The sequence below is a fragment of the Anastrepha obliqua genome, chromosome 2, assembly GCF_027943255.1.
Source record: "Anastrepha obliqua isolate idAnaObli1 chromosome 2, idAnaObli1_1.0, whole genome shotgun sequence".
Taxonomy (NCBI): Eukaryota; Metazoa; Arthropoda; class Insecta; order Diptera; family Tephritidae; genus Anastrepha; species Anastrepha obliqua.
Genome location: NC_072893.1, coordinates 32,463,926 through 32,481,213, shown reverse-complemented (window position 1 = coordinate 32,481,213; position 17,288 = coordinate 32,463,926). Strand labels below are relative to the sequence as shown.

At 36.1% G+C, this 17,288-nt stretch overlaps 1 protein-coding gene across 2 annotated transcripts in view; it reads right to left on the bottom strand.

Moving 5' to 3' along the window:
• Nucleotides 1–2,835: 2,835 nt before the first annotated feature.
• Nucleotides 2,836–17,288, bottom strand: part of LOC129237095 (solute carrier family 41 member 2) — a 127,069-nt gene continuing 112,616 nt past the window's right edge. For both annotated transcript variants that reach the window (XM_054871515.1, XM_054871514.1), the window contains exons 6-9: nt 16,651–16,798; nt 12,548–12,753; nt 12,325–12,473; nt 2,836–5,365 (exon numbers count right to left, since the gene is read on the bottom strand). In XM_054871515.1, coding sequence (XP_054727490.1) covers nt 5,162–5,365; nt 12,325–12,473; nt 12,548–12,753; nt 16,651–16,798 — 707 coding nt within the window. In that variant the 3' untranslated portion in view covers nt 2,836–5,161. The remainder of the gene's footprint in view (nt 5,366–12,324; nt 12,474–12,547; nt 12,754–16,650; nt 16,799–17,288) is intronic.

Below are 17,288 nucleotides of genomic sequence, written 5' to 3'. Positions count from 1 at the left end.
TTTGAAGCGGATGGTGACTGGGGATAAAAAGTGGGTCACTTACGACAACGTGAAGCGCAAACGGTCGTGGTCGAAAAGCGGTGAAGCTGCCCAGACGGTGGCCAAGCCTGGATTGACGGCCAGGAAGGTTCTTCTGTGTGTTTGGTGGGATTGGCAGGGAATCATCCACTATGAGCTGCTCCCCTATGGCCAAACGCTCAATTCGGACCTGCACTGCCAACAACTGGACCGCTTGAATGCAGCACTCATGCAGAAGAGGCCATCTTTGATCAACAGAGGCCGAATTGTCTTCCATCAGGACAACGCCAGGCCACACACATCTTTGGTGATGCGCCAGAAGCTCCGGGAGCTCGGATGGGAGGTTCTTTTGCATCCACCGTATAGTCCGGATCTCGCACCAAGTGATTACCACCTATTCCTGTCCATGGCGAACGAGCTTGGTAGTCGGAAGTTGTCCACAAGAGAGTCCTGTGAAAATTGGCTCTCCGAGTTTTTTGACAATAGGGAAGCGAGCTTCTATAAGAGGGGCATTATGAAGTTGGCATCTCGTTGGGAACTCGTCATCGAACAAAACGGAGTATATTTCACTTAAATCGCATTATTATAACCAATTTTATGAACAATTGAAAATTCAATAAAAATACCGCAAGACTTTTTTGACAACCTTATATTTGTGGGGTTATAAGTCTAAATGCTTTGTGGATAAACCAGCTTCGAGTGAGACATTGCAAGCCAACATTACTTAAGTTATTCACCAGATACTGACCGAAGTCTTACAGCGAGTTATTCAAAATTGGTGTTTACGGATGGCCGAGTTACGGTGCAGTTGCTGCCAACATTTGAAAGTGATTATCACTACAAAATAAATTCCATGAATAGTTTTACACAAAAATAAGAAAGATTGCCCAATCAATTTGAGTTTTCGTTGTTCTATTTCAATTCAAAATCCGATACCTCTAAATTGAGCAACCTTTACTTGCATGATGATTTTTATGTTGTGTCGCTTTTGTATATTTTCCGGCGCTTAATTATTTTCAATGTTAAAACAGCCGTCTGCCGTTCGAAGTCGGTTTAAAACTGCAGGTCCCTCCATTTGTGGAACAATATCAAGACGCACACCACAAATGGGAGGTCCGCGGCCAAGCACCCACAAATAAATTCATTTCAGCGGCCTGGCTTGCATTTTCGCCCTTTTTGCCTTTATGAGGTTAGGGGCCCGTCAGAGGCCCAAAAAATGATGATGATCCAATTTCTTTTAAAAGTCTGACTACACTGTAAAATGTATCGACAAAAAACGACAAAAAAATAATTTTTTTAGTATGAAATGTCGCCTTGACAACGAGCATAAACTTCAAATTGTTTGATCGATATTTTACGAGATATTGATCACTACAGCCATCTACCGAGAAAATAATGGATTTCTTTTTCCACAAACGAATATATACAAGGTGAAGTCCAAAATAAACAAGACTGAGCTAAAATAGAAACGAGAAGAGTTTTGTTCTGATAACTTCGAGTTTATTTATTCGAAATAGTCCCCTCTGGCCTCGATACACTGTTTTGCGCGATCTAAAAGCTTTTCGAAAGAGTGTTTCAGGTCATTGACCAAAATGTCCTTTAGAATGTCGGTATAAGCCGCTCGGACGGTCTCTACGGTCGCAAAACGTTTTCCATTCATGACCAAATGTAATTTTCCGAATAGGTAGAAGTAACTGGGAGCCATATCAGGCGAATACGGTGAGTGATTGATGGTTAAACTGTCAAAAAATCAGTCACCAGAGTGAATCGGTGAGATGGTGCATTATCATGCAATAAACGCCAGCTTCCTCCTTCGCGGTATTCAGGGCGAATTCGACGAATGCGATGCAACAAAACGCCAAGATAAAAAGCTGCATTGACGGTTTGGCCCACTGCCACGAACTCTTTGTGAATAATTTCCTTGGAGTTTGATTTTTGACTTCTCCAAACGCGATGTTTTGGGTGGTGGTTCGTTTGGAGCCTTCCATTCGGCACTTTGACGCTTAGTTTCAGGTTCATGTTGGAAACACCACTTTTCATCACCAGTTACAATGTTGTAAAGGAAGTTCTCGTCTTTTCTCGTCTCTTTAATGAGGTCTTTCGAATGTTGAGTTCTGAGAAATTTTTGGTCCTCAGTTAACTGGTGCGGAATGAAACGTGCACAGAGCTTTCGTAAGCCCAAATGATCAGTTAAAATGCGATAAATCGATGTTTCGGAGATATTCAACTCTGATTCCATGAATTTCAATGATGATTTCGGTTCATCTTTGATAAATTTACGAACAATTTCGATGGAGTTTTCGGCGATTGCTAATTTTAGGCGACCCGTATGTTTATTGTCATTTATGTCCTCATAACCATCTCTGAAACATGAAACTCTGGCACGAGATAAACAATCATCGCCATAACCTTTTTTCATCACTTCAAATGCTCCGGAAACAGATTTACAGATTTTAAAACAAAATTTGATATGAGCACTTTGTTCGAAACTAATCGATGATTTCGGATTATCTTTGTTCGAAACTTATTTTTGTACCGATGACACAAACATACTAACACTTTAGACGCAATAACTTCGCTTCCACTGAATCGAATGTCACCAAGCTTTTACTGAAAGTCAGCTAGTGATGTAACTTCCAACGCACAAACTCTTTAAAAAGATGGCGTCAAAGACATTTTTATGCATCAAGAACTTGTAAAAACAAAATAAAATAATAAAAATGTCTTAATCATGCTACGCTTACCGTATAGATCGAGTTCCGGTATTCCATGCTTTTCTGGCTATTCGATTCGTTATAAGAAAATCACACACAATCCTTTTAAAATGTTTTGCACTTTAATTTATTTCGCAATTTAAATTATTGTTTTTACATTTATAGTTTTATTGTTTTCGCATAACTTATAATATTATACATATATAAATTAAAATAATTACTCAATAATACATAATTACAATTTTAAATACATAATATACATATACTATATAATTAATTAATATCGATCACATTTCCCGCAAAAACGTCTCTAAATCGCTCGCACACGCTTCACATACAACGTGCTAATCTGTAGTACAAACTAATAAATAACCAATACGAAATAATTAAATTAAAATACTAAGTGCCTAAGGTTAACGCTTTAATATAACCACATACACATTTACATACATACATATAGGAATTCGTACATGTATGGGAGCATTAGAGCGAAATTTTGATATTAACACTATCCGTACCGCGCCCGGTCATATGACCGATTACGAAATTGAATTTATAAATATAAACTGACTATTTGTTCCTTGGTTAATTTAACTTTATATAAATTCATATATTATCAAATTTAGCAATTTGCTTTTTTTTGTGTTTGATTTATGTATTAGAAAAAATTAAAAAAAGTTTGTTTTGAAAAAACAATTATTTCATAACCGGTCAAAGGACCGGTTGCGGTAAGAATAGGTATACGTGATACACCGGTGCGGTTAGTGTTAAGAATGACAATGAAACTTTAAAAAACAAATAAATATTTAAGTAAATTTCACACTGTGAAAACATTTCTAAAACATTACATCTTTCTTTTGCCAACTTTTCGTTCACTAGTTTATTTAATTATTTTAAGGATTTAATTGCAGAATTAAGAAAAAAAAATGATTTTTAGCGTTATTGGCATAAATTCTTAAATGAGCATTAAAAGTATATATGTATGTGTGTACGTATATGTATAAATAAAACTGGTACAGAATTATAAAAACTAAATCTCGCAGATAGTGAAATTAAGTTAAGATCGCCTAATTAAAATTTGTTATATTTTTCTACATCAAAATTATGAAATTACAACTTAGAAATATTTTTAATCAATAAGTGGGAATAGAGGGAAGCGAAAGTTTCACAGCAAGCAATGGTTAACGATGGCTCGGGGCAATGTGAATTTAAAAGGGAAAAACTATTGAACTAACATTAAAAAAAAACGCAATTGCAAGGCAAAAATACTTAAAGGCATATAAATTAAGGCTTTTGTATTATGCTGTCCTTTTAAGTGAAATGTTTTTGTATTTTTATTTATCCATAAATTTATAATAGTTGAGTTGCTCTCCCTTCAATTTACTTTATTTACGCTATTTTGTGATTTTGCATTTCAACAAGGTGTAATGAACTAAATACTTATTGTTTTTTGTTTTTATTTTTTTTTTTAATTAATCGAAATCAATACAGCTAACAAATCATTCGAAAATTTATTTTTTTTTTCAGTTATATGTAGCTATGATGCATTATGTATTTATAGATTATTTAAATATTTTGTATGACTATTTTTAATTTCGGTTTTAGTATTTGCTTTTTTCGCATTCATCATTAACAATATTATTGTATTCAATCATTATCGTTACCGGGGGAAACGAGTTCCTAATTGCATTTTGTATTACTTTACATATACATATGTATTTATTTAATTTTATGTATGTATACGCATGGCTTCAATTTAATACTAAGTATTTGTGTATATTACTTTTGAGGCGTTTTAGTAGTTACGCTTTGAATACCAGAACAATTAAGAAGTTGGTTTTGAAATTTTTATAAAACACAAATTCGTACACAACTCGATCTTTATTGTACATGCCTTGCTATTGGTTTTTGCCTTTATTTATTAATCGATTTCTTATCTACATATTTTATTACACTTATTACAAATAGTCGCACATACAATTTGTTTAATTTTGTACCCCTTTCGTTTTTATCGTTTTGTTTCCTGTTTATGCTCGCATAATTTAGCATTTCGTTTTAAAATAAATATTTTTAAATAACTTTTTACATATAGCATAGCATAATTATCGATTTTTAATGCTTTCATTTTATTACAGTATTATTATATATTTTTAATATTAATATTTATGGCTTAAAAAAATAATTTAATGCTCTTTAGGTACGTACTGAAGGTTGGTTGGTTGGTTGGTTAGTGTGTTTTGGTGGTGGCCTACCACGCCTTCGCTTTCATAATTTTTACTTCACTCAGCGTTGTTCTGTTTTCTTACTGTTTTTTTTGTAACTCTTTAAAGCCTTTTTTATATTTGTGTTTTTGTTTTTAATTTATTTATTAGAAGCCTCACACGTTTCGCTTTCGCTTTCCGTTTATTTTTCTCGAGGGGCTCATTTATTCAGTTCGATGCATTTAGTTGATTTAGATCAGCACCGTATTCTTGATTTATCGAAAGTAGGAAGAAGAACGCGATCGCTAATAAAGTCGAGCCGATCAAATCGCCAAGAGCAGTCAAATATGGAATCGATGAGTTGTCAGGATCGATTTTCCATTTCCACATGGCGTGTACAAGTACGTGCGCAATATATAAGAGTAACATAACCTAGAATAGTAATAAAATAGTGTTATAATTATGAAATGATTCTAAAAATTATGTCACATCAGTTACGTATGCAATTTATTGGTTAGGGGTAGTCAGAATTTTCAAAAAATTTGATTTTTGTTTTGCATTTTCTTAAAGTAGAATATCTTAAAAATATAAAAATATTGTGTGAAAATTTGAAGTGAATCCGACAAATACTTTTCGAGTTATTCAACAATTAACGAAGGGCGCTCGGCCGCTCCGGAATCGATAGCAAAACTTTAAATGCGTTTTTCTCAAAACTATGTTTTTTTGAAAGAAAGTTTTAATTCTATTTGTTTGGTAGATATTTTGTATGGATATAAAGAAGGAGGTAAATGGAATCGCAATGGAATTGATCAAGTTACATTTACACAAACGTGAAAAGTTACGAAAAATTTATCAAATCAAAGATATGTTCAATTTCGATTGTGCATCAGACGTTAATAAGTCAACAACACTAAGAGGCACCATCATCGATTTGATTTTTTCAAGACACTTTACACTCGAAACACTCCCTTTCATTTCCTACTTTTCCCATCATCGCACACTGTGACTTTTTATCGTTTTAGGATGCCAAAATTAAAAAAAAAAAGTTCTGCGAAAATGATTTTCTTTCGGTATGTTGTGTAAAAATGACCAAATTTTACGACAGTGTACTCAAAATTTATCAAAACAATAGTTTTAAGAAAGATAACCGTTTACAAACACAAGCCGGTGCATCAATTGAATAATTTTGATTTATTATCCGAACATCGCTGTGAAGTTTGTCAAAAGATATAATACGAATAAGTATCAATTTCATAAAATTGAGTATTTGCTGATTAAATTTCAAAAATTTTGTACTTCAGGGGTAAGTAAGAGGATTATAAAGTTTTTACTATCGTTACAAATCCGCTCAGTAAAATATCACTAAAACAGCCATAGCTTAATATTATTTTTGATATTTTACTGAGAAAAACTTATATTGGTCAATCGAGTTCCGTCCATTCTTTAACAGCGAAACGACCTTTAGGATTCTGTGTTTGAGATACTGGAATAAAATTTTGCTACAATTTGCTACCACAGCTTTAAAAGAAATTTTCATGGCGATTCCTCGGAAAGAACTTTTTGAAATTTGGCTGACGAGCTCAAAAGAAACGCGTCGTGATGCGGTGTTAGAGAAAATTTTTGAGGTGATCGGAAGAGACGTGGATACTAAAAAGCTAGGAGAGCGTATAAAAAAACTGTGTTACCAATTTTCTTCAAAGTGGGAGGGGTCTTGCCGAGTTAAGGCCCGTGTTCTAGCCCGTTATTATAGTTGGTTTTCCAAGAGTGAAGACTTTGGAAAATACCGTCTTGATGTTGGGCCATCAACTTCATCCTCTATTAGATCCAATGTAGGTAGACCACATGTGGCGTTTTCCGATTCTTCTCTTCGCACAAAGAAAAGAAAAGCAAAGAGTCTTTTAGCAGTATCAAATAGCGAACAAGTGTTAATGGCGGCAGAAATGGGACTTAGATCAAACGGTAAGAGAAATTACGCAATATTATTTAAAGAGCTGTGTTTGTCTTCACCGTCAAGAGGTACTGTGTTGAAAAAATCTCGACTTTCGAAAAAGCGCAACAAAAGTTTATCGCCAGACCAAGCACTTGCGCTGATAATAGATGCAAATGATTCAACACATGACTATAATATGCATAGACAGCATACAGCAGAAATAAATCTCAAATTATATCCGTCGTATAACTGCATAAAAAAGTCCAAAGCTTTATGTTACACAGAAAAAATCACAGTAACCGAAACGTATACCGAAATTGAGTTGCAAGCGCTTATTGATCATAGTATAAAAAGGTTGTGTAACGCACAAAAAGAAGTACTGCAGCAGCTTACGTAAGCTATCGAAAACCAAGCGCGGGACTTTGCCTCAAGATGTAATTGCATTGCTGGCCCAGGAAGAAGTATTATGAATAATTGCTTTCGAATAAGTGTTTATGTTTTATTATTTTTTTTTATTTATGTTTAATCTTTAGAAACTGTTTATTGGCTTACTATTACAATAATAAAATAAAGATTAGTGACATATTTATCATTGAAACAATTTGTGATTATCTCCTTCATTGAGTAGTATAATGTAGTATAAAAAGGTATCCAGGGGCTGAATGAAATCTTTTAAATATTAGTCATAAGCCTCTAAGCTAAAGTTAAGAAATCTAAACAATTTGTATTTAAATTGGCACTGGAAAATGCTTTTAAAGTAGAAAATATTATTATGTGAAATTTTACCTTATATGTGGGCAATTTTATTCTCAAATCAGACTTAGATATCTGCAACCACACTGCAAAATTTGAAATGAATTGCTCCATTGGTTTGGCTGTTATTAATTTTGGCATCCTAAAAGTGAAAAAAGTCACACTGTGCATCATCTTATTCTCAACAGAGAAATGGTTCCTTACCATGCACACAGGAAGAAGGCATATGCAAATACAAGTATGTGAATTTATATACCTACATATGCGCATATACAGTACTATCTCGATAATCCGGACACCCTTAATGTTAGGGGTCGTCCGGATTATGGGGGTGCCCGGATTATAGATGATTTTTTTTTTCAACTAAACGTTGTTTTTTTGAAATGAACATAACGCAATTCAGATATATGTATGTACATAAATAGTTTTATTAAATACAGTACAATCATACTTACATAATAATATGTACATCTGTACATAATCAAAAATTTTTTTTATTCAGTATGTACTATTTCAAAAAAATTATTAATTTTGGTCTGCTGCGAGTTCGCCAGCAACATTTTATCTGCAGTCTTAAAACTAAAATATCCATAGCCGAAGCGTCAATTAGTTCTGCCCATTGTATAGCCTTGGAAAAAATATTTTTTGCTTCACCGCTACTTATAGTATTTACCGCTTCAACTATGGTTCAATCAGAATCAGCTTCTTCTATATTATTATTTTCATAATAATAATGTCCACTCAATTCAGTTTGTCACTAAAGAATAAACACAACGCGGGATTTATGCTGTTGCATTTCGCATACATATATTGTTGTTAAAGTACCGCTATTTTACGAAAAACTCACAAAGCAAACTAAAAATTAAAATACATATGTATGTATGTACATATTGCGAAGCAAATTTGAAAAATGTCCGGATTATAGAGTAAAAAATGTTAAACTGTCCGAATTTAGCAGTTGTCCGGATTATAGATGTGACCGGACTACCGCGTGTCCGGATTATCGAGATAGTACTGTACATACATATATATGCTCACTCAAGTAGGACAGAGCCAGATGTCGAACGTTGCCGAACGCGGGGGCCGATTGTACTCTTTGTCGTTCGTTCCGCGCTCTCGCTAGCAGTTCAAGCAAGTTAACGACACATGAGCAAGATAACGACGCATTTTTTGGTGCGTGCAGCCGGCTATATCGAATTATAAGACGTTATCACGTCAAAAAAAAAATGATTGAAAATCATCATTTTTTCGGGCCTCTGACTATCCCTAACCCCTTAATAATAAAGGCGGCCGCCGTAGCCGAATGGGTTCTTACGTGACTAGCATTCAAGAGTGCGTAGGTTCGAATCTTCGTGCATGCGCATCAAAAAATGGATTTCTGTCATGAAAAAGCTCCTCTTAAAAACACAACTTGGCGTTCGGTACCTCTATTTGTAGAACAACATCAAGACGCACGCCACAAATAGGAGAAGGAGCCCGGCCTAAAATCTAACAGAAGTGTACGCGCCAACTATTTATTTAGTTATTATTTTTTAATAACAAACAAAATTTGCATTCAATCATAAAAAAACTGTACTTGCCTTAAGCTGTTTCTTAATTGTTTTCAAAAAAAGTATCTACCTCTTTTCTTTGTGGCCTTCAACCTACTAGGAAATTTAATTTCTTAAAGGAAAAAGTTTCAAAATGGGTAATTTCAGTTTTGGGAAAGGATAAAAGTCAGACGGGGCCAGATCTGGTAAATATGGTGGTCTGATCGATGATATGAGTATTTATGATGTGCTTTGCTTTACATTTATTCACAATGTGCAAAGCTCTGGCCGGAGTATTAAAGAAAATCCTCTCAAGAAGCACCGGACAGTCAACAGCACCACGGATTAAGTCGAAAATGAAAGATAAAGATAGGATTATTCTCCTGCTTTGCAATGATTTTAAGTTGATCAATAAGCATCGCGCTTCATATGTAGGGATAGGATCCGAAAAGCATAAATTACGCAATGTAAGAATATTTTCTGGAATCGTTCAATGCTAGCAGCATTGCTGAAATAACACGGAGACCAAATAAAAGATGCATACTCCAGTTTGTAATGCACAAACGCCATATACAAAAGCTCCAGCGTATAAGGGTAGGAGAAATCGGAACTATGAGCCCGATCAAAGGCCTTAGAAAAGTCGGTATAAACGGTGTCAAGCTGGTGCCCTCATTGGAAGGCAACGATACAATCATCCGAAAATACAGCTAAATTCGACACAGTTGAGCGGTCCGGAAAGAAGTCATGCTGCTCCGAACGGACCATGTTCTTGACAGTAAAAAGCAATTTGTCCTAGATGATGTATTCAAAAATCTTTGCAATGGCGGAAAGCTTTTAAATAGTCCTGTAGTTACTAATATCGTTTTTATTACCACTCGGGAAAAGGGGTGAAATGAAAGTCAATTTCCAGACATTAATAAAAGTACCCGATGTTAGTGATTTGTTAAAGATTAACAACAGAGGGTATAGTAAAGAATCACACTGCTTGAATAACACCGCAGACAAACCATCGACATCAGTGTTTGAAGATGATTTAAGTCAAGTAATGCCTCTAAAGACGTCTTCAGTGGACAATACAAGCTTGCCGAAGTCAATAGATGGTTGTATTATATATCGAAGAAAACATTTTCTCAGAGGCCGATGCAAAATTTGACTTAAAGAAGCTAGAGCGCTTGGAATAGGGTTAATGCTTCGGCCAACTTTTTTGAATCATCATAGTTTCGTTCACATAACGGTTGTGTGCAACAGCATAACGGAATCGAGATAGATATACAAATATGGTTTATATAGACAAACATGATCAGAATGATGGGAGGAGTTGATTTAGCCGTGTCTGTCTGTCCCTCCCTCTGATAACTTTGTCAAAGAGAGTTTGGTATTGAAAATGGGAGAAATCGGTCAATGAAGACGCCCAACTCGCATAAAAAGTAATTTTCAAAACAGAAAAAAATATGATACTTCTTCTTAATTGGCGCGATAAAAAATATGATACTCTGATGCAAAATTCCTAAAATACGACGTAAGTAAAATTTTGAAAAATGTGCGATGCACGTGCACCCCATTTAGATCCGGCATAAATTTAATTGAGACCGGGTAAAAACCACGCCCATTTTTAATATCAATCAAGACTAAATTTCCGTTCGTTCCTGTGATTTTACAAGTAAAAACTATTATTGTCTATAAGTTTGTTTGATTCCAAAAATTGCCAGCCTGTCCAAATCAAATTTTACTGAAATGTGAGCGGGTATATAAAGTTTGGCCCGGAACGAGTTCATGCTTCCCTATTTGTTACATATACAGGGTCCGGCACTCGAAGTGTTACCAACTTCAGACCGCTCGCGCAGCTGATGCACGGACTTCAGCTGTCTGTAGTTAGCTAAATGATAGTCCGGAGTATTGGTTAAAAGCGCGCGTAAGCATTTTGCCAAAAGTAAACGCGAAAAAAGAAAAAAAGTAATGGATTTCAAAAGTAATAGTTTGATTGCATTGTATTTGGCTGGAAAATCACAACCAGTGATTGTTCGTGAGTTCGAGTACCTCAAAGTAAATAAAGTTTTTGTTTACCGCACCATTACTTGTTAAAATAATACTGGTAGCATCGCGAAGCGTCATGGAGGTGGTCATCAAAATGGTTTATAAAGTGAAGAAGCGACTTGAGCGAAATCCCCGACGAAGTCCCAATTAAATGGCGAAAGAACTGAAAATATCTGACTCTAGCATCCGCCGCATACTGAAAAATGATCTCAAAGTCAAGCCATACAAGATCCAAAAAGGCGCATGATCTCACACCAAAGCAGCAACAAGTCGCACTTGAGAGAGCGAAGGAATTGCTTCACTTGGCCGAAAGGGGTCAATTTCCGAACATTGTGTTTTCTGATAAGCAAAATTTTCAAATTGAGTAATTCGTAAACTCTCACAACGATAGGTTTTATTTGACCGACCATTCATACGAAAATTTGAGTAATCGAAGGCAGAAGGCAGCACTCGCCACAGGTAATGGTTTGGGCCGCTCTAAACGCAGAAGGGCGCTCTCCAATCGTTTTCATCGAGCCTGACGTCGAAGTAAATGCGAAATATTATCGTTAAAGTATTCTGCAGGTTGCTTTGAAGACGTGGGCAGACAACCATTTCCGTGGCAGACCATGGACGTTTCAACAGGAGTCGGAATCGTCTCAAAAAGCTCGAGTGAACCAAGAATGGCTAAAAAACAACGTTCCGAACTTCATAACGTCCATACAATGGCTCTCAAATCCACCAGCCGCGAATCCGATGAATTATTCTCTATGGGCCATTTTGGAGAGCAAGGTCTGAACTAAGAGATTCGCCAGTCTCGAGGCGCTGAAAAAAGTCATTGTACGCGACCCAAAATACCTGCAAGTCACATTCGGGTAGCTTGAGATTCGTTTCTGGACAGTCTCAAGGCCATTGCCAAGGCAAAATGTGGCCATATCGAGCAGAAGTAAATTTATTCTTAATTTTGTATTGAATATCTTACTTTGAACTGAATAAAAGTAATTTTCCAAATAAAATGTATGGCCCTTTTAATTGGTTACACTTCGAGAGTCGGACTCTGTATTGCAAAATTAATAAAGCAAGTGAATATGTTGAAATATTTCCATTTTGACTAATATAAAGTTGTAAGCATACATTTTTTTCGTGTTTCTAGTTTTGGTACAAACCTGTATTAAGCTCGCCACCAGGTACGACATCACGAAAGCAAAGGAAACCGTCGATGTTGACATATGTATGTAATCGGCAACGAAAACGAAGATCACATTACCGGGGATTGACATACCAAGGAGTATGCGCGCCGTTTTCGCGTATGGAACTAGAACAAAGCGAAAGAGGATATTGTGTTGGAGACATTTTTCATTTACATTTTCATTATATCATTCAACTCACCTCCTTTGAACAGCGCTTTCCATGGCCATTCGAAGATTTTCGTATGTGGTGGAATGATGCCAATAATCGAACTCTGATGCAGCATGGTTGAGATTTTACTGGCTTGCACTGACACCAAGTTACCACCAATGCCATTGATAATTGGTTGAAATACAACGAAACCGTCGAATATTTCCACAGCCGCATCGAGTACTAGACCGCCGATGCTGAAAAGTAACAAAGTATTGGCATTGAGTATAAAAAATGGCTTACTGATTTATGTTGTGTTGTGTGTTCGTAATGTGAAATGGAATGGTGTGCGGGCAAAAGTCTACGCGAGTATTGAAGAGTTTTGATTGCTCTATTCACCTGAAAGTGGCCAGAAACAATACTTTTGCATGCGATTAAAGCAATTCCGACTTCGGTCAAGTATTCTTTGGGTATCAATTAAAAGCAATTAAAGTGACAAGGCAAACCCTGATATGGGCGTTAAACTTATTCAGCTTAAGGGCACACCAGTAGGGGCATCTACGATCGAATACCAAAAACCCCTAGAAACTGGTTGTACACTGAGAGCCAACTCTCTTCTAAACAGGATAAAGAACGATGGTGGTGAACAAAGACAAAACGATGCATCTTCTGTAGAATAACTCTTTGCAAGTGATTCTTTGGACAGAATATAAAAGCCAGTGAGTATCAAAGTTACCTCTTGACGAACAAAAAGAACACTTCAATCTCTCTCAAAAATAACAATACAAACAACTCTCTAAAACTCTGCCATCAAGTCCATCCAATTGTATGGAGGAGAAGTACGTACAATAATTGTGTGGGCGCGCCAATTGGAGCATCTCGGTTAAGCCATACCAATGGATACATTGGTTTACCAACGTAGAAAGCATTCGATGAGGTGCCTGCTGATGGTGCTAGAGGGAGAGGAAATACTCCTCTTTGTTGTAAAGACCAAACAGGGAAGGGCTTGGCTTCACTTGGCATTTATGATTGACCCGAGTTGGGACGTTGTTTGCTAAACTCGGTTTAAACTGCTTATGTTATTACGGGTTAAGTAAATAAGAAGAAAAATGTTGATAATGTTTGAAATCTAAAGTGTTATTTTTTTGTTCGGTAATCTAATCTCCTTTTAAGCTCGCGATACGAATATACGTAAGCACTCATAGTAACTAGGCACTTGAGCTACTTGCAATATTTTTAGAAATCATTACTTTTATTAATAATTTTATTATTTTTAACTTTTTCCCATTAATTGCAGATGGATGATTTGCAGATTTTGTGAGTTTGCATCATTTTTACATGAAATGTAACGCCACACGACTCTTGCGCAAATGTGCCAAAGTACACACTCATGTACGAGTACATACATACATACATATGTATTTACGTATTTATTTGAATGACGTCAATTTCAGCTAGAGATGCTCATAACTTTTTTAATAATTTTTTACTCGTATGTTCAAATTATTTTTTGCTTTGTTCTTTCGTCAATAAACTTTTTTTGGCGCTCTAAAGTGTTATAAGCGATTCGGAGCAAAGTTCCATAATATTTTAAATTTATGGCCACATTTATGACACGAAGGCTTAGAAAAAACATAAGTCAAGCTTATTTTAATTTTAATTGGAATTTTTTCGTGTGAATTTGGACGTGTGTAAGCAATGAAAGAGAGTAATTAGAAAAGTTGTATATGCATATGAATACATTCTGTCAAAAAATATCGGCAATTGTTCATTTAAAAAGCGCGCGTTGCACACAGGTCTAAATTTTTTTTGCTGGAATGTTGGTCAACTCTCCTCTATAGTGTCGGAGCCTGATCTGTCAATTAGCTTATTTTTGTCATTTAATTATATTAGTCAATAGCAGGTGTGCTCTGCGATTTTCACTATGGATAACAATATCGAACAAAGAATTTGTCTAACATTTTGTGTTTTGAACGGGATTTTGAGTGCCAAATCGTTGAAAATGTTGCAGAAAACCTATAGCGAGTGTGCTTTATCAATATCACGGGTCTACGAGTGGTATAAGGCTTTTGCAGAGGGTCGAGAAGTCGTGGAAGATTTGCCCCGATCTGGTCGCCCATTAACGTCTTCAACGGATAAAAGCGTCGTCAAAGTCGAGTAAATGGTGGTGGAAAACCATCATTTAAGTTTTAGGAAGGTAGTTCGTCACCTTAGAGTGTCTCACGAATCAATTCGCAACATTTTACACCGTCGATTGGGCATGAGACGCTTGGCTGCTCGACTCGTTCCGAGGGAGTTGAATTTCTTTCAAAAATTTCATCGGAAGAAGCTGGCTGAATACATGCTTGAACAAGTAAATTCGTACCCAACGTTTATCCAGCGCATCATAACGTTGATGAGACGTATGGGTTTGCAAACTAGTCAACAGGCAACAGGCGGCTGATTGGCGCTATCCATTGAACCGAAACCCAAAAAACCACGTCAAAGTCGGTCAAAAGTGAAAGTCATCCTACTCGTTTTCTTTGATTATGAAGTTGTGCACTCTGAACTCGTTCCAAATGGTTCTACGGTAAATAAAAAATATTGTTTGGAAGTTATGCGATGTTTGAGAGAGAATGTGCGTAGGAAACGGCCCAATTAGTGGAAAGAAACTTCATGGATCTTGCACCATGATAACGCACCGTCTCACAAGGCTCATATTGTGAACATATTTTTGACCAAAAGCTGAACAAATATCATCGAACAACTACCGTATTCACCGGATTAAACCTCCTGTGACTTTTTCCTTTTACCAAAACTTATATCCCCACTCCGTGGACGTCGCTTTGAGTTGATAGAGGCCATTAAGGAGAATTCGGTGAAGGAGCTGAAGAAGATCTCTTCAAACGGTTTTAAAAGGTGCTTTGATGTCTGGAAAAATCATTGGCATATGTGTATTGCTTCGAATGGAGCATATTTTGAAGGCGACAAAATAAATTTTGATGATTAAACAATTATTGAACAATTAGTACTTTTTTGACAGAATGTATGTATATAAGTTGAAGTTGCAGTCGAATACAAATAATTCATATCGCAGCTTCTATTTGCGCCTCATCCTCATTAGATTCGTAGTGACCAATTTTAGCTCATTTTAACATTTCCTAACGTACTAAGTTTTCGTTAAGAGAAAAGCTCTATTTTTCCATATTTTATAAAAATTATATATATATATATAATTGGCGCGTACACTTCTGTTGTTCCACAAATGGAGGGACCTACAGTTTCAAGCCGACTCCGCTATTAGAAAAATGTTTTTATTAATTTTGCTTTCACCGAGATTCGAACCAACGACCTCTCTGTGAACTCTGAATGGTAATCACGCACCAACCCATTCGGCTACGGCGGCTGAATTAGAAGGCAAACATTTCGAGAGCGAAGAAGAAATTTCAGTTTGATAATTTCTACCACTTTATTAACCAATGGTTTGAGTGTCATGTTGAACAAAAGAAAAAACGAGAACAAAATAATTATATTTTATTGTATATATATTTATAAATATATTTGGCGCCTACATCCGTTTTGGGTATTTGGCCGAGTTTGGAGAGATCTACAGTTTTAAACGGACTCCGAACGGCAGATGAGTTTTTTATGAGGAGCTTTTTCATAGCAGAAATTCACTCGGCGGTTTGCCATTGTCTGCCAAGAAGCGATCGGCATTAGGAAAAACGTTGTCTATCATTTGGTGCTTCGTGCTCTAACGTCATTTCCGAATGGTAGTTACGCACCAACATTTTCATTACAAATAATAATAATAATAACAAAATAATAACAACAATGAAAATTTAGCCTAACTCTAGTTTCAGTTATGGCTACAGAGATCTATCGCTAAAACTCTTGTTGAATTTCAGATTTTATATAAGTAGAATGGTAAAAAATGAGGACTCAAACCACAGGTCGTGTTGTGGATATACAACGCAGTGGTTTTGCCAATTTTAACTTACAGATGCCTAGTTTTAGCTTCCCACGGAAGGGCTATAATAACACTAAACTGGGATGGGTGCAAAGAGCTGTGAAATGGTTGAAGTGCCAGTCTGGCACTTCTCAAGTAGCACTGAAGCGCCGTTTTGATACCATTATGAATATATGTACATAGATATATATATTTTTTTACTTACCCACTTATACAAAGCGCAGATAGTACCGGCACCCATCCACTCTTCAGTATCGGACGAGTATATTTATTTTTGAGCACAATAGCTACCCACATAGGTAAAAGCACTAAATAACAAGCGACTATAACGAATGTGATCCACAAGTGAGTTTCTGCAAGATGAAATCAAGTAAATTGGTAAGAAAGTTCAATATTTTTCGTTTGATTATAATCAAAATATAGCAATACTCAGTCGACTTCAAATATACTGGCATATTTTCACAAATTTCAATTTACAGCAGAGCAGTTACATTGTCACTTGGCAGTATTAACTTATGTACCTATATACGAGTATAATATTTTTAAGTCTTTTCCTTGTTCACTCCTGTCGGGAGCATAGGGCCTCGACTAGACATTTGTATTGCATTGGTTACGTTAATCTAATTGATTTATGGCAGGCTAAGTGATTAGTCTGCCACTACCAGTTCTAAACTTAGGAACAACGTCTTTTTAGTGTTTGGAGCGCCATCTGTGTTTTTCAATTTTTCTGCCAAAAGGATCGCACAGGAGGTTGAGGACTTCGCTAATGTTGATGTGTCTGCGCTATTACCGCTGTTGCCTGCTTCCTCTTGCTGACGCCACTGATGCAATGTGTAACTATGT